This window comes from Patiria miniata, unplaced genomic scaffold, assembly GCF_015706575.1.
Source record: "Patiria miniata isolate m_02_andy unplaced genomic scaffold, ASM1570657v1 HiC_scaffold_14, whole genome shotgun sequence".
Lineage (NCBI taxonomy): Eukaryota > Metazoa > Echinodermata > Asteroidea > Valvatida > Asterinidae > Patiria > Patiria miniata.
In genome coordinates, this window is record NW_024037052.1 from 3710024 (window position 1) to 3729018 (window position 18995).

General features: G+C 38.9%; 1 protein-coding gene across 10 annotated transcripts in view; it reads right to left on the bottom strand.

Moving 5' to 3' along the window:
• LOC119721913 (filamin-B-like) overlaps nucleotides 1-18995 on the bottom strand; it is a 134986-nt gene that overhangs the window by 30003 nt on the left and 85988 nt on the right. For 5 of the 10 annotated variants that reach the window (XM_038191859.1, XM_038191854.1, XM_038191863.1 and 2 more), the window contains 4 exons: nucleotides 3485-3599; nucleotides 1721-1816; nucleotides 917-1021; nucleotides 169-288 (listed from right to left, as the gene is read on the bottom strand). In XM_038191859.1, the coding sequence (XP_038047787.1) occupies nucleotides 169-288; nucleotides 917-1021; nucleotides 1721-1816; nucleotides 3485-3599 (436 nt within the window). The remainder of the gene's footprint in view (nucleotides 1-168; nucleotides 289-916; nucleotides 1022-1720; nucleotides 1817-3484; nucleotides 3600-18995) is intronic. The other 5 variants (XM_038191864.1, XM_038191861.1, XM_038191860.1 and 2 more) reach the window with 2 other exon arrangements.

Below are 18995 nucleotides of genomic sequence, written 5' to 3' on the forward strand. Positions count from 1 at the left end.
AACTGGAATTGCTACATTGTGTATTTTGTAAGACAACACCATGTAAAGCAAAGGCCTAGATCCATGGTTAGGTTGCACTCATTTCTTAAGAATTGGTTTTAAAACTTCCAGCACTTAGATTTGGCAATGGTATGATTGGCACAGCAATGGTATATGGCGAAATCTTACCTGGTTGTTCCTTGAAAACATCATCGATATCAACGACATCGATGAAATCAACCGTTGGCTTTTCATCACGGTACAGGTCTCCCTCCTCGCTTGTGACATCAAAGTCACGTGCGCTAAAGTCTTACGAAAATGAACGTTGTTGTGTGTTTGTAAATGAACAATGCTGATGTAACATTCTGAAAAGCAATTTCTTAGTTTGGACGATATGGATCAGTGTGTTAATTCATCAATGTCTTGTAATTACTGCAAGGCTTATTGGGCATCATACTAGAGAGAGATTTGAAAAGTTGTTTGATATGTATTGATATGCATGAACAATGCCATTGTTATGAACATCCTGGCTATATGTACATTTGAAGAGAGCATTAAAGCAAGTAAAGTGAAAGAGGTTCTTCTTATTCGGTATGGTACATGTTTAACACTTTCGGTGAAAATTCTTTAAAAATTAGAGAAACTGGTATTTTGGTAGACAAAATGTCCCTTGAATACAGATTCCTTGTTCATCAATGTTCCCTTCAACAGTTGTGTAAAAGTCAGATACTAAACAAACATTGCATACCACTGATAACAATGAATTTTTAAAGGTATTTCAACCAAATTATGTTTGCTTATATGTGAGGCATTCTGACAAAATGAGACAGAACTAGGGCACAGGCCGTAATGGAATCAAATGCAAAAAAATCAAATTGGGGTGATTTTTTTTCTTCAGTTTTCAGATTACTGATATTTGTAGACGGCGAAATCTCACCTGGTTGCACCCCTTGCTCCTCGATAACATCATCGATATCAACAGTTGGCTCTTCATCGAGGGCTGCATCCTCGCTTGTGACTTCAAAGTCACGTGCGCTACAGTCTTACGAAAATGAACGTTTTTGTGTGTTTGTAAATGACATTCTCAAAAGCAATTTCTTAGTTTGGTGGATATGGCTCAGTATGTCTTTTGATAACTGCAGGACTTATTGGGAATCATACCAACAAGCCTGTTACTAAGAAGGAGCCCAGGGCATCCCCCCCCCCCCATCGGACCGGCAAAAAGCATAAGCGTTAAAATTATCTAAAATTGTGTTGTTTTCTTGTGATGTGCACCCCTAGCTGGCACTGTGCCCCCCCCCCCCCCCTGCCTGAAACTGGCCACCAGGCTGCGTACCACAGTGAAATTGAAAGCTTGTTTGATATTTATTGGTACGCATGAAAAATTCCATTCTTATGAAGAGCCGGGGTACATTCAAATAGAGAATCACACGCGCAATGTCAAAGAAGGTCTCTTTGTTTGGTATCAAAGCTTTCTGAGAAAACTCTTTATAAAATACGGAAACTGGTGTTTTGGTAGACAAAGTGTCCCTAGAGTAGCTTTCTCTTGTTCCTCCATGTTCCCTTCTATACCAGTTGTGTAAAATCAGACACTAAACAGAAGTTTCAAGCAAGCGATGTCAATCATTTTCAAGTATTTCAACCAATTAATATTTGCTTATTATTACTTCAGTAACTACTCCAAATTTAGTCCTATTGGACTCCAATTTTTGGCGATCTGGAAATGATCCCCTGTCCTCACCTACTCCCATTGTCCTCGTCACAGCCATCACATTGACACACATGACTGTCCGCACCCTCTTCTTAAACGTGCCATTGCTGCTTGATGGATCACCTGCTAGACATTGTGTTAGTCAGTAACATCCATTCACATGTATACATGAAAAGCATCTACAAATCTTGCAAAGAAACATTTACAATATACAGCAGCCACACTTCTTGGTAGTTTCAGTATCCTTGCTGACTAGTGATGTTCTGTTCTCCTGAAGCAGCTGCAACAGTCCTTCATGATGTTATATTCACCTGTTTTTACATTATTCTAGTTCAGTGTGTGCTGTGCATAGAATTGCAGGAGAAAAAAGTGGTTACGTGGCTTTTTTGGAAGAGATGGAGTGCTTTAGCTTAAGCCGTGTCTCTGCACTAGCAGCCGATTTCACGAAACAGTGTGTAACTTACGCCATGCGTAAGAATTACCTGACCAATTTATTGCTCAGCTGCACAATGAACTTACGGTCAATTTCACGAAACTTGGCGTAGCTGCGCAACGTTTTAAATAATCCAAACATCTTGGACGAGCATAATAACAGCATTTACGATGGTTGTTTGTGTATGATTTTGTTTGGCCATGAAACAGTCGTTGAATCACCTCCGCCTGCCATTTTGAAAATATTTTTGTCTGACTTTCTTCGGAATCGTGTGTGAACTCTAAAAACTCTGTCGTGATTCTTTTACTTCAAACATAAAGTTGTGAGTGTCTTTCAATCAACCTTGATAAGTTGCACAATAACAGGCGCCACGACGATCACGAATTGCTGGTAAAATAGGTCATTTTCAGTTGCTAAGCAACAAAGTTACGCCACCAAAAATGATTGCGCAACTTACACCATAATTTTTTGCGCAACTGGCCGACTTACGCACTATGAAACTTTCGTGAAATTGTCATAAGTGAAATGCAGAGCAGTGTGAAATGTTTGCAACTTGGGCAATAAACAGTGGCGCAAGTGGACTTATGCCACTGCAATTTCGTGAAATCGGCTACAGGGAATCAGTCAGGTTCAGAGGTTCAGGGAACCAGATATTGTTCTGTGAAGTACAGTGTGGCCAGGTCTAGAATACTTGGCCACAGTCGGCAGTAACACACGGTTCTATGAGAAGTGGCTGCAGCTGGTTCCATAGGCGCATGTGCAATAAACAGCCGTAGCCACAAATAATTTGGAAGTAGCCTAAAGGTACTAGTAAAAGTAGGCACTGCAAAGCAACTTTCTACACTGCATCAGTGACATCTGGCCAGCACCACCTAGACTACTAAAAAGAAAACACTTGGACTGGAAAATTTCTAGCACAAAACTAACAAAACACCACATAACGAAAACATGACACAACCAAGCAATGTGCAATGCTTGGGTCACACTACTGCAATACATGTATCCACAAACTGTACTCAATGCATAATATTTTATGAAGCAAGAAAACAATTGAAATGCTTTAAATGTCACTACCACCTGGTAGAACCGGTTCCAGCTAGCTTGCACTGGCGTGATGCTGTTTCCAAACCTGTGATATGATTTTCCACCTGTTCTGCCAGCTTTCCACCAGTTCTGTGGCTGCTGAAATGCTGCTGTCAATAAGAAATAACACTCAAACACTGCTCTATACCCACTTACAACACTGTCAGCTGTTGTGCTACAATGATGGCCTGGACCAGCCAATTTTCCAATCAACTTTAACGTGAAACGCTGTCAAAGTACAGGCAGCATTCACATCCTAGACAGAAGCAGTGTCTTACCATTGATGTTACCGTAGCCAGCTCCCAGCACAGGCAGCTGCAGCTCCAAGGGACGACACTCAGATGGCATGACGGTCTCCGCGTCGATAAGGTCTTCAGGTGGTCCTTCCGCAGCCTGAATACAACCAAAAAGGCAGAGAGAAACACAAACGGTTTATTCAACTGGATTAGGAATTTAATACTGAGTCTGTCTTTGAAACTTTCCAGTTAGCTATGGGCCAAAAATGTCCTAATAATAATAATTATAATAAAAAAAATGATGAACCTTTGGCAAAGCGCCGGTATCCGCCAGGCATGACACTCATGGCACATACATACAAAAAAACCCATGTTAATTACAAAAACATCGTAGAAATAGATGGGTTTTGAGGTTAGATTTGAATGTGGTCAGGGATCTCATTTGGACAGGAATGTCGACAAGGATTTCATATCCGGAATGCATTCCAATGGTCGAGGTCAAAGTGCTTGCTCCACAAATTAGTTTGAAAGGCAAAACAGGGGCTGGTCTAGGTTTTAGGAAACATGGTGGAGAGTTTGAGGGCTAGGGGGGTCTGGGGACATGTCCCCAGGAAAATCTGAATATCTACGATGCTTTCTCCTGCATCCAAAGGCAATTTGAGAATGAATTTAGGAACTTTAGTATTCAATTTATTATGTTTTGTCACATTTTGTTAGTATCATAACCTTAGTAAGCGGCTGAACAGTTGCAAACCCCTATAGATTGTGTAAACATTTTTTACCAACAAGACCAGATGGTTTTACAATGTGAGTGACACTATTGGTACGGTACATGTACCTGTGAAGAGGCAAAACCCGTATAAGAGTTTTAAGAGTAAAACGTTATAGGAAAAAGACTTTTATAATAAGTTTCAGGTGCCATTTTGAAAATTAAAACACAATACAATTAACACTTAATGATGGCTTATGCCACACAGCTGTTTTAACTGGTTTTGAAACTGAACTGTGTGAAACTGAACTGTGTTAAATTCCTGATAAGAAGTTTTGAAGTGATGAAGTCTTTTTCAATTCGCATTAGCCTGGTTCTGTTGTCATGGTTCTTCCATACTAGTTTAACAGTAATGCTCAGTATGCGTACTGTATGTAGATGTACAGTGGAGAAAATAAACAGCATTAAGAACATGTGATGGCCACATCTGATTGACATATGTGCAAAATCCGTCTGGAGGCCATGCTGGAAGTGTACACAGATACATTGCTGTCAAAACACGGAACGTCAAAATTACAAGCGATGATGTCTCACTGGGGCAGCATGGTATTTGTGTACGTGACACAATGCCACCAGGCACCACTTAGTTAAACAAGTGCATTTCCCAGCTGTCAATACACAAATCTGGAATTCTGGCATTTTGTAAATCCTGACTTTGAGCTCTGCTTCTGCATTGATTTGTGATATTTTCCCTTCAAAAAAACTCTCCTGGTCTCTAGCCTGGTCAAAAATAGGATTTTTATTGTAACAATATAATTTTTCCCCTTTTACAGTGAAGGTATACATTTTTTGAAAATGGACATTCCTTTGCAAAATTATGCCCTTTTGAAGTTTGCAATCTTACTTAGGTCAAAACAGAGAAATCACATTATGTTTTGGGTTATGCATGCATGTCTTGAAATGCAACTTTTCAAATTCCATTTAACAAAAAAAACTTTAAAAATCTCCTTTAAAGCAAAAATTACTGTCTGAATTTTTAACAGTTTATTTCAGACAAAATTGCAAAAAAAATGAAAAATGAGAAAAATCACTCCTCATCTTTTTTTTGGGGAGGGCATCTACATGTTTGTATATTACAAGCTCTCCCAAGAATAGCTTCTTGTTTTACCAAAACACATTACATTCCCTTACCTAAGGACTTGATGTTGGTAAAATCTATCCTCCGAATTTGAAGCCGGCCTAAATAATGTGCAACTGTCAGAAATCATTCAGGTACCTCGAAATTCTCCAGACTGTCTTGCGTCTCAAATATAAAATAGGTAACTCATCTACATTTTGTACATGAAGTGAAACCTGATCTTTAAAAAAAAAAAGTCTGCCAATGTGACAGAATTAGCCAGGCTTGCAATACACCACGTGCATCCATCATTTCTTGACCCAGTTGAAATTCAATGCCAACATTCTTTCTCCATAACTGTAATGGTCTACGTGCACTTATAAACATGAATGGTGGACTCCCTTGTATACATGTACATAAATGCTTGATCAGATTACTCCGTGTACATGTACATGACACGCAGCAACTGCCCACTGACGTGGCCAGCCATACAGCAACATGCTGTACACCTGAACAGATAACTGTGCAGCTGGTACTCTCTGAAGTATGTCCATCAAAATCCCAAGTGGCAAAAATAAAAAGCTTTCCTATTTCATGTTATTGAAAGCTACAATCCCGGCCAAAATGGTTGGGACACTTCCTGAGCCTGCGCTGCCACGGTCACCAACTCCCCCGCTCCATGTTGTTCTCTTCAGCTGATGGAGGACACACCGCGCAATGAGAGACAACATTGAGCGAAAGTTTCATAGCGCATAAGTCCGCGACTTGTGCAACAAATCATTGCATAACTTGCGCAATCATTTTAGGTGGCTTTATTTTGTGGCGTAGCGACTGAAAAATGAACTATTTTACCAGCAAATCGTGATCGTTGTGGAGCCTGTTGTTGCACAACTTATCACGGTTGATACAAGACACGCACAACTTTATGTTCGAAATCACAGAATTGCTATTTTACTCATGACAGAGTTTTTAGAGTTGCCGCACAATTCCGAAGAAAGTTGAACAAATATATTTTCAAAATTGCGGGCAGAGGTGATTCAACGACTGTTTCATGAACATAAAAATCATACACAAACAGCCGTTGTAAATGCTGTTATTTTCCTCATCCAAGATGTTTGGATTATTTAAAACATCGATCAGCTGTGCCAAGTTTTGTGAAATTTATCGTAAGTTTATTGTGCAGCTGCGCAATATATTTGTTGCACAAGTCCTACGCATGGCTTAAGTTACACACTGTTTTGTAAAATCGGCTGCGCACATATAGCATCTGATAACACACAAAGTCCACCAGGAGAAACTTGGCTGGTACATTTATTCGCAGGCAATAAAGTACAGAAGTGTATACATCACGCGCACAATATATGCGCAGCAGACATTAGTGCGTGATTCGGCCTGTGAACCAACACACACGCATACTCTATTCGTTTGCACTTCACTTTCTGGTTCTAAATGACGTCACACTTTGGTACTCTATAGTCTTCAACAAGTAACATAACCTGGAGCTTAATTAAAAGAATTCCTTTTGCACCTTTAGTTGTGCACATACATGTACATATTTACCGAGTATGGATACCAAAGCAAAGGAAGCTGAAGAAAGTTCAGCCCTTCACTATTTAATCGACACAAATTCTTCAGAAACTGTACTACTGTGATTATAGCTCAATGTAAGCTGGTTAGAATTGAGCACATGTAAATGTACATGTAGGTGTAATAAATTGGTAGGCACCAGTTTATATTCTGTATTACTATTCATATCAGGCTTCCAGTGGTAAATATTAATCAGCGTATTGTACGCTTTCCTAAAAAGTACCTGGATGACTGCAATAATATGTGACCTGTTCTGTCAAAATCAGACTTTTCTGGGCATAAGGTCGAAAATGATATTTTTACATATTGTTAACATATGTTCTTTTTCCTTTTAATAGGTGGTTTAATTTTTGAAACTGGTCATTCCTGGGCAGAGTTATGCTATTTTGAAGTTCATTTTGTCGAAAAGTAGAAAACGGAGAAAATGACCACGAACGTCACAAAACAGTTATTTCTTTAACTGATATACCTTATCAAAACCATCAAAAATAGTATGTGTAGAGTTCAAATTAGGGTTTCAAACTTTTAAAATATATTTTAGACACGTTCGAGATTAAAAATATGCAAAAATTTGAAAATCGATAAAAATCACCCCCACAGCGTTTTTTGGCCCTATCTCAATTTCAACCTCTGCCCAGAAGCGTCTGCTTTTGACAGAACAGGTCACATATGTCAGTAAAAGTACCCAGATGAGGACAATATTATTTTTGATATTGTCCTCATCTTTGTTCAGCACAGCTGCACCACAGCAACATAAACTGTCACTCATCAGAAAAGTCTAGTGCACCATTAAGAGGCAGCCTTTCCCAAACCGCAGAATTTTTTTATATGCCAACAACATGTCTATAAACAGTCCTGTCCTATGATTGTTACAAATGCTTGCCACATGTACAAACTTGTGTTGGGACATCCCTCACAAGTATTTATTCAAAAGGAGTTGTGTCCATGCTTATGGCCATCTTGTTCACAGATGTGGGATGATAGATACATTTCTAATTCTGCATTCCCAGCATGTTTTTTTTCTCCGTTTAATTCTTCAATCTACAATATCTCTGATTCGGACTGAACATTTTTCAGTCCGACTTTTGGAAGTTGGCTGAATTCTCAGAATGTTCTTCATTTCTTTGTGTATAAAATGCACAAATTACACGAGTTGGCTGAGAAATTCGTACACATTATTTGTACAATAATGCTGCATTGACATCAACCCAAACTGCTGCAAACTGTTTATGTAAACAATAAACCAGTTTCTCGTGCCTGCCTGGTTTCATTTTTTTCTCGGCCGCATCCTTTTTTTTCAATTATTTTTTTTAAATTTATACATTTGCAATATATTTTGCACATACCGGTATGTTGTCAAAATATTGTATTTCTATTTGTTTCCAACAAAAGTGTAGCTATGTAGAAAGGGTTATGGCTCCTTTGGACACAACTTGTATCAGCAAAATAGTTGAGAAAATTGAACAATCCATCTGCAATCTTGGAAAATCCGCAATCTTGGAGAAAAAAAATGAAGAAGAAAAAAAAGCACCCAATTCCTTTTTATTTTCAAAAAGGGCGGACAAGAAATTACTTAATTTTGTTTCGATTGGTGGGGAAGTGTGGCCTAGTGGTTAGGGTTTGTGACTCGTGATCAGAGGGTCAGGGGCTTGAATCAAGCTGTTGGCCGTATGTTGTGTCCTTGGGCAAGCCACTTCACCCAAACTTGCCCCTCTCCACCCAGGAGTATAAATGGGTACCTGCATAAGCTGGGGAGTAACCTGCGATGGACTGGCATCCCGTCCAGGGGAAACAGAAATACTCTCTGTAGTTTCATGCTAAGGAAACTGGAGATAAACGCCGGCCTGATGGGCCACATTGGCCCGTGACAGACTTTGCTCTTTTTTTTTATTAATGACTGGATTGACCTGAAATATTCAATTCAACTAAATTAAGAGGGCCAGCCATTACGATGCTGACAGTATCCTTCTCAAAGGCAACTTTCAAGTTTCATTATCTGAAAACTCTGCAAAGTGTTCACCCTGCATAACTGTCAACACTGTGCAAATAATTCAAATGACTAGGTGCCAACTCTGTAACCTAGGATGCATTCCACGCATTGGAATCACAGCGGTGATGAGAAGTGATAAGAAGACGTGCTGTGAATTTGACTGCTGAGGGTCGTTTCTTGTTTTCAAAAACATTCGATAGCTAAGGACCCTAGGTGTCTATGTTTTACATCTTAAAAAGCCGCTTGTGCTTAGTGTATTAAAAGCTTCTTTAGAGTATATTTTGTACAAACACGATCAGAAAAATAAAAGATGGAAAATTTTCATTTACTTCTGGGAAAAACCATCACAGCTAAAGAAAGTGTGCAGGCACAGGTATTCAACAGATATAAGGTTGAAAGCATTTGTGCAACTGATTGCTAGAAAGGAGTCAAATTAAAGTACACTCCGTCCGTGAAAGGCAAACCCAATCTTACATATACAGGGTGAGTCAGAATGATCTGGACCCAAATTAAAGGAAATATTAGAAACATGTAGTGCTCAAAACAAGTGCTATAAACTCTCTGAAACACTCCAACCACGGTTCCATGGTTCAACAAATTTATTGAAATTGCGTACTGATGTGACTGCATTGACTGCATCAGTACGCAATTTTAATAAATTTGTGGAACCATAGAACCGTGGTCGGAGTGTTTCTTAGCGTGTGTTCTTTGCTTTTCTTCAAAATGGTACAATGGATACACATGAAACTTTCACCAAATATGTCCAAAATACCAGCCTATAACATATCTTATTTGCACTCGCTTTGATAATTGCTACATATTTATAATATTTTCTTAACTTTGGGTCCAGATCATTCAGACTCACTCTGTACATCCAACAAGATAGCATCATTCATATGTTGTACATGAATGTAAATAAAAACGATTCAACATTTAGCCAAATTATCGTTGTCCATGCAATAGTTTTCAATCTTGAGTATAGATAGTCAACAGATTTTTGGGATCCATCCAGCTTGCTCTTTGGGCACGGGAAGATCCACATCACATTGATTTCTTGGTATGCAATCATTTACGGCTATGATTTATGAAGAACAGCCAGCCAGATGCCAGGGAATATCCTGAAATATTTACTTGAAGTGTTTATGAAACATTGGCTGACCTCCTTAGTGCACTGGTCAAATATTTCTGAAGAGCAAGGGCATCTCTGAGAGGAATTTTTTATCTCTGTCCCAGACAATCACAAAACAAACACTCAATCAAATAAGTGAAAACAGGGTACAGATATGAAAATTAAATTAAGGAACTGGCTCTGCAATCATGACAATATGATGTAGATGCACTGTGTTCCAGGTAGCAGACCGTGGCATTTCAAGAAAGTAGGTTTAGTTTAAAGGTAAATACTAATATACAACATTTGCAAGCATCATAAAACAAAATAACCAAATTATTATAAAATACCTTACTTGACCGTAAGGAAATAACAGTCTCAAGCATCCTGTGAAATCCTGACACCTGGTGTGCCGTCATTTTCAAGAAACGTAGAATTTTTGTATCAATTTCCAGCGATGGTCGGTCGACCATCATTGGGAAAAAACCTGACTTTTTGTCAAATACTGCCCCCAATTTACCAAATTTAGTTAGTCTATATTTTGTTCGCAATTGGTCACACATCCATGAACGGGTGCAAGACAGCTAGTCTGGTTCCCTGACCAGACCATTTCGCGACATCTATAAATTGTCCGTTCCATCTGAAGTAGGGTCAGGGAATCTGAAGACTACAAAAAGACTACAAAAACAGCATTTTATTCTTGGTTTATCCAGCATCTATGAATGCCAAAACTTTAAACAGGTCAGTGTAACAATATTTGCTACAAAATACTAACCCCCAAACCCATCCATTTCTATCAACAAAAGCAAATGTTGTATATTACCTTTATATAAAGAATCATGTATCCTAACCCTCTTAACCGTACCTCTTAGGGGAACACAAGCCAGTACAGTCACTAAAAAACTATAAACTGATAAAGCCAAGATATCATGAACAAGTTTGTTTTTACTTTCTCCAAGAGACTTCATACTTTATCCATTGTAAAAAAAACCACCCAAGTTTGGGATATGGCTTTCTTCCATCACATTATCAAACCCAACTATTTAGATTTTCGTAAGAGCTACATGTACATGTAGTTTCTAATAAACCTGTGAATGAATGGTTGACACCTGTGCAACAAATAAACAGAATGACAGGGTTAAGAAGGTTTGCGGATGTCAAACAACAGTCATAGTTTAGGCAGAAGGACCAAGAGGGAAATAATCAACATAGAAATACAAACATCAAATTGGCTGAAACATGAACTATGTATGAAGGCTATCCAAAGTGAGACGTCATGTCAAAACATCGCTATAGAAAACACAATTCAGTGAAGCATTTACACAGTGGCTCCACAGTAGTAGTAAACAGACGTAATTATGGCAGTGAATGATGGACAACCATCACCATGACGATACTGCTGGTGGGCAGACCTAAGCCTTTCATCCCCAGCTGTCAATCAAATCCATCCCACTGGACATCATCATCCAGCTGCGTCCTTCCTGACCTCTGGCAGCCATCTTGAATTCACCTTGAACACCATTTACTGCTGAAAGTACTATTATTTTTTTTTTCGCCGTTCCCAAAAACAGACATACCTTGATGAAAACAGATCCTGGTACAAAATAATAATCTCCTTTCCTGGAAGACGTTCTCCCCGAAAACAGGTAATTTGGATCAAAAGATTACGGATACAGTCCCTGAGACAGACAGTCTGTTACATCCAAGGATACTGGGTATTCCAAGGAGTGGTTGCACGACGGTTTGAGATTCAGTAATCACACAGCAAGGCACGTGGTGTGGATGTACTTCCTACCAGCGATGTCCACACATCAGTCTACGACAAGACTCTACCCATACGGTAAACACAGCGATGACGCTAAATGTCACTGGCTGTCTGGCAAAATGTGGGCCCAACCAAATAAGTCCAGCCGGAGTATTTTAAGAAACCAAGAAGAGGGGGGAGGAGGCAACAGTTGAGCGGCCAGTAATCTTAAACCGCCTCGGAATGCCACACATGCCTGTTGCCACTGGAGAAAAGGAGCAAGGAAGAACAAACCTCCACGCTTTTAATGTCATCAAGCCAGTCATCATCAGCAAGGGGCAATCGTGTCCCTGTTCCACCCTATTATACTGCCATATTAATGTAATGGTGCTCGTTGCTTAGCAACACAAAATCGGCCATTTTGGAAATGGTATCCGATTGGCAGACTGGATAGGCCAGCCAGCCAGGGGGCAGGCTTCTACCTTCCATGTTATATTGGTAATCTGGACTCAGATGATTATCACGGCTTTAATAAGGGAATAAGTATGTGCTTGGCAGGTTTTAAACATGGTCGCTGATATTGGCCCTAGCTGAATCAGCGTCCAGGCCCTAAGCCAGTTTTATAGGTACATATCTAAAACTCGGCCAAGCACATATTTATTCCGATTCATTATAACCTTTCAGTCAAATTTTGTTCAACAATTTTACGTTATGATTTTTTTAAACACCCCTCTAGTTATGTTAATGGTGTGTGCCTCTCGCGTGTAGTACTAAAAATCTCCTTATATAGAGATTGGCGCACGCGTGGCGCATACTACGTGATTTGGCGCATAACACGGCAGTGCCGGTGTAGTGTGAATTTTAGGACTCTACGAAATACGAACTCATTGGTAGTATTGGGCTTGCCTAAGTGAAGATTGTGAATGTTCAACCAATGGGGGATAAAGGGACCAGATTTGATAGGAGTCCAAATTTCATGTGACACCAGAAAAGTGTTTAAAACCAGCCAGCCGGTGTTTAATCAAACCGATTACAACCACCCACGACGGGCTTTCGACCAATAGGAATGGGTAAACTGTCTCAGGTATTTATGAATAAGCTATAAGATAAACCCACGCTGGATTACATACAGGTGCATATATAAATGCAAACATAGTTGTGGTCACAAAGGCAAATGTGTCATGCGTTCGGGACGCCGACTACATTCAACAACATTCAACACAATGTTTCCAGAGGATCGAATGCAGACTTCCTCCAGCATATTTGGGTTAATCCTTCATGATGGAAACGTTTGGACCATCAATTTAGTTACCAACTGCTAAATACTTTTGCACATGTCTTTTTATTGAATAGGCTTCCGTTGCTGTTCTCCCATCTCCCAGATTTTAATATCAACACACTATTCAAGGTATGCGGCTTGCTCATGATAAAAACAACTTAATTATCAGCGCTTTTCCACAGAACTAATTGGTTATATTGTTCCAAATATTGTGCGACTAAATGTAATAATAATTGTAACAAAGTCTGTAAACATTAAAATTCATTTAACCACTTCATGCCAGGATTATTTTTGCCAAAAATTTTGATTTTCGCAAAAGGCACACTTTTCCAGCCAATTTCTGATATACAGACGAATGCCACAAATACTGATTCGCAAGAGTTGTTTCAACAGTATTTGTATGATATTTCTTGCTGAAACCTCATATGTTTCAATACTCTGGGGTGTGCACTGGTGCGTTAATTGTACAACAATAGGCCGAGCACAACGGCCAATTCAAGATCAACACACGGTCTGCATCCACAGACTTTACGGACTTTGCGTGTGTGTACAAAAGACACGAAGAATTAGCGTGTTTCGAGGTCACCCGAAAAGGAGTCGAGGCAATCTTGACGTTTTAACCTGCCGTGCCTGTGTATAAAAACAGCCAGTGCGTGTTATCACATCTTCTGACGCGAACTGGTTAATACACTGGAGGGAAAAAAATGTAACAAGGTTTTGCGGTACATGTATGAATAAACATTCACTTAAAAGCACTTTTGATAACAAGTTCCAAGTGTTGTTTTTCTTTTGATACCAGATTTCTGGTCATCTAAATTTTAGTTGTCACCTTCTGACAGTACCAACAAGATTTTGGAAAATGAAGACATTTTCTTTCAACATTACATGTTGTACTCTTGCAGTGAACTACCATTTTTCTGAAGCATGAACTCTGTTTCAAGATTCAAAACTTATAAGATTAGTTCACTTCCTGACCTAAAATCTCATGTCATTCTGACCTAAAATCTCATTTCTAAAGTCTCATTTCAAAATCTATTTCTTTCTAGCCATAAAATGCCACAAGTTTCCGCGCCTTGTTTATTTCAAGTATAATAACCTACAACTAATAAATAAAAGATTAGGCCAAAAAAAAAAGTCTCTGGTTTCTGGTTTGTGCGCGTGTCGCCGTAGCCATGCGCGTCGGCAAAATGAAAAAGGTTTTTTTTCAATGAAAGATGATGTCTCAAAACCGCCAAACTGGAATCCTGCTGCTGCACAATTTAAACGTGTTTTTAGATTGGGTTATGGTCGAGAATAAGCTTTATGTGGCCTCTCTGGACTCCCATATATTTGCACTAAGTTTAGTCAGGCACCATTTGCAGTCAACAGCCGACATTTGAAGCAAAAACATCAGGTAAAAAAAAAACAAGAAGCCGCGTTGCCGCACCACTTTTTGGGCAAGCTCCATACCAGAAACCGGAGACTTTTTTTTGTTTGCCTTATTTGGTTGTCCTTTTTTTTTCTTAAAAATGAAAGCATGCCAACAACTTCAACAAGCTTTTCACTATCTATGTCAACACTAAGTGCCAAACGTGTCAGGACAGAATCTGGTGGTATGTGCAGATATTAATTTATATATACACAATTCCTCAAAGTATCTGACCATGAGGTGATGACCTAAGACAACAGATCAGTGTTCTAATTACTAATATTAACCCCAATATATTGTCATTTGGCACAGCCAACGGCTTTTTATATCAGAAGGGGAATCCTCGAAATAGGGCAAGTATAAATAAATCAAGAAACAAATGACCTAATTATCATTCCTTCAAGTGACAACTTATTAATTGGGTGGTCAGACAAAGTTTACAGTTCAAACTAAAATTATCTTGAGGACCTAAGGTATGCTGACCTGCAGTATTTGAATTCAACTGTAACTTGAACCTGCGGTTGCTTTAGGCCAATAAATACATGTAAATGTATACTATACTGCTGCAATGTAAAAGTAATTTGTACTTCTCAAATTCCAGCTATCATTACAAATGCTATCTGCTACTCGCGGGAACTACTGCATATTTTACTTGCACTTTGAGTGTTCACCTAATTTCAAAAATTCGATTGAAATCTTCATATATCCAGGTCATACGAGTTACTAGTTTAGGAATCAAAAGCTGGAAAGAATGTTGCATCCTGTATTATCTCAATGAAGGTCAGTCATTGCAAAAATGTGGGAAAGACATGAATCGGGGACTGAGAAACATTTCCAATTTTGTTTAGGAAATACTTTGAAAATCGCTTGACTCTCCATAGACTGTGTAAAGAAGTGGCCTAAAACTTTCATCATATTTAATTATTTACCTTGTATTTAAATGTGGAATATTCTGACATATCTAAATCTGACTGGATCCCAAAAAATTTTTTTTATAGGTTTCCACAGTCTTCAAACAACATGTTTATCGAGATCTGACCAGTATCCTCATTACAAAGTAAAATAGCTAAATTAATATAAACTAACACTGGTCATCCATTTGTTTATTGTGACAAGACAAAACTAATAATGCAACTAATCATGTTAACAGGGACATCAAATACAGCACTGGACTCTTGAATCATCCCTACTCCCTCAATGCTTGAGTCTGAGCTACAGTAGATAGCACGCCAATTGGATGAACTACCTCACTCTGCGTACGTGCCTATAGGGCCCTGCCTAGCTCCCATGTACCAGCCAACTACTGTGCATCTCCATAAATGGGCCTGTGTGCTGTGTGCGGGTAGCATAACTGAAATGCCAGACCAAGAACCGTCAAGTTTAGAGTGCATGGATGTCATTATGCTGTCCAATAGATGCTTTTAAATAATGCCTCAAAGGATATGGAATTGTAAGATGTGTTGGCAGAAAATCAAATGCAAAGTAATACAAGTTCCGGCACATATCATCCTTTTTTAAGTACAGCCTTGAACACACGATGTACAATACTGTAATATCTTGCAGATGTCCAACAAACATACATTTCAGTTTCTTCCAGACACATTCTTTCATGTATCCAAAATGTTTGGAGAGCGAAATGAAAAGATTTTAGAATGTCTGGCAAATGTTGCTTGTTTGGTCTGGAAATTTCAGCAAATGCTCAGTGCTGTATCGACTTCTTTTTTTTGTCATGACAAATGTTGCAGATAGAAACCCAGACAATGTAATTAATAATCCTAACGCCTTTTCTAATTTCAATTATCTTCCATAAAAAGATTTTAACTGACAGTCCTGCCCTTAATTTTTTTCCTCAAATATGTTGATATCAAGCTACAGTCTTCAGGATGTTCTCAAAAGGTTTTCACATCGCAATTTTGTCTTCTCAAAGCTGGAGAAAACATTTATGAAGCAAGTTCAGCGACCAAAACGTCTTCAAATCCAAAGAAAAATACCAGCACAGAATTACACATGATGTAATTCCATTAGCTGATGAAGTGATATCGCACTAACCACCACAAGAAATGAGAGACACAGCAGCTGTAGCTATTCTCATCCGTCACTCTCATTATAGTCAAACACGTCCTGCCTTTCTTATGATGCAATCGGTATTACCACATCCATGTGGCTTTCTGGAATTGGCTCGGGCTTGGTGCCCGCTAGGAAATTCCCAGCAGGATCCAGCCACTGGGCTCAAAAATAGATCTGCTTTGCATACGCATGAGACATCCAGTCAGTTGCGCTGATGCATTTTCAACATTTCTCCATGGATGAAACCCTATGTGCCATAAACTTGATAAGTACAAAAAAAACCTGTGCTGAGGTTCCAGGTACGGTAGCAATCAAAGGAAAGGGTATGTTTTAGGTTTCCTTTCTTCACATTTTTATTTGTCATGATTGAAATACAACTTCACTCTCAGCTTTCAGTCATCCATTTTAAGATTCTAGTCCTTAATGATAATTCCATGTACTTTTAAAGATCTGCCTCCAATTTGGGGCATATCTGACTTAAAGCAAACTGCCCCACAACGCAGTGCAACATACATGTGCCTTTTCAATTAACTTTAAATTCAGCACAACTGGATTTGGTAATATAAACGAAAGAAGAAATTCCATGCTGCTAAACAAATTGCACGGCGTTTTAAAGTTTCCAATGTATCAGTCAAGCACAAAACCGAGCAGTTTGCTAATGCTGGAGAGAGTTGGTGTACATGTACCTTCTAGTCATTCTCAAAACAGCTGATTTTGTGGAACTTTTAAGCTTATATCCTAAAAGCTTCAATCTTTAAGGTTGCTTCTTTACCTCAAATGAAAGTTTGACTTGTATAGATGCCATCATTTTAATTTGATCGAGGAGCTGCTTCCTCATATACACGTATTGAAAAAGCAGTCATCTAGCAAAACTTAAAATAGCCGTGGGCTCAATCCGATGACCCTTGGTGACTCTAAAACAATCCAAGGCATCCTTTTCAATCAACAGCTTCACAGCTACCAATCCAGCCTTCCAAAAAAAAATTAAACACTTCTTATGTACAAGTATTGAAGTATTTACAGCACATGTCCCTCATTTCCCCTTAGGCCGAAATTCCTAACTAAATTTGTTAAGCCTCTGAATGTAGAAAGAGACGCTTCAGATCTGATTATGAACCAGTTTTGATTTGTTCTAGGCACTGAGTTGGTTTTCACAATCAACTTTCTATAATGAATATGTAGGCATCAACAGATTTTTTGGGTTTATTGTAGCCATGCTTCTTAAATCAATGACCAAACCAGACTTTTGGTGAGCTTTTTTTAGTGTGCGTCTACAAACACAATGTGAGCTGCGTTGCCGTTTGCAAAGAATCTGTACCATTCGGTTTGGAATCAAGGCCTAAGAAGTAATTTAATGACTGCAAACTGTCAGCAAATCCCCCAACATCAGCAAACAACATTTGTTTTCAATTCTCTTGAGATTTGTTCAACAAATTACCCTTTCCAATAGGAGTCTATCTAGCTAGAACACAACTCGCGAACAGTGTAGTTGAAGGGTTGTTTATTTCAAAGATACAGAACATGCCAAAAGTGCAAAATTCAGGAAACAAATAATTAAAACTGTTTGTTTTTTTCTTCAATGAAATTATGTATTACATTAAAGCCTGACTATTTCTCAACCCACTCCCTTTTACCCCATTCCATTTGGGTCTCGAGATCCAGAAATACAACCAAGTGAAAGGGTGTACATTTTACTTGGGCCACTTCCAACTGTCATGTCACCAACTTCAGTGTCTATTCAATGCCTATTCAATGCCTATTCAATGTTTAACCAAGATTCAGCATGTTCAGGAAAGAGTGGCCCAAGTAAAATTTACACCCTTTCACTTAATTGATTGTATTTCAGGACCTAGGGACCTAAATGGAATGGGGTATACGGAGTGGATTGAGAAATAGTCAGGCTTTAATGTAATACATAATTCCATTGAGGAAAAAATAACATTAAACAGTTTTAATTATTTGTTTTCTGAATGTTGGACTTTTTTTGTACACTCTGTAGAAACTAGAAATGAGCTGATTCTCAGACAAAGTAAATACATTCATTTTTCACTCCATAGTCGATGCACAAAATGTTTTGAAACCAAGTATTTTTGCTGATTAGTGCACACGGTTTTCCTACAATGTTTTCAACTGTTTCGGCCAATCAAGCCGACCTTATCCTTCAAAAACAAGATACGTGCATGATGCAAATGGATCATGATGGTCCAATTAAGGGTTGCAAAGGATGATGGGTAATAGGCTCCATCTGTTACGACGACCTCAGGAAGCTGCAATGTATGACCGTTTACAGCGCCGGTGGACATCACAAGTGCGGCAACATTCCTGACACCATAGGGTTTGTGCAACTGATTCAATTTACAAGTCTGATGCGTCCAAGATGGCTTATTTTGATGAGGGTCAGGGCAACATTTCATGAGGGGATGGAAACCACAAAGACGCACCATAGTCACGTCGGTTCCCGGTAGGATTTAGGGCCGCTACTTGTCCACTCCGATGGAAAATGGAACAGAATTAAACTACTTCAACTTTCGCAACGTAATGCAG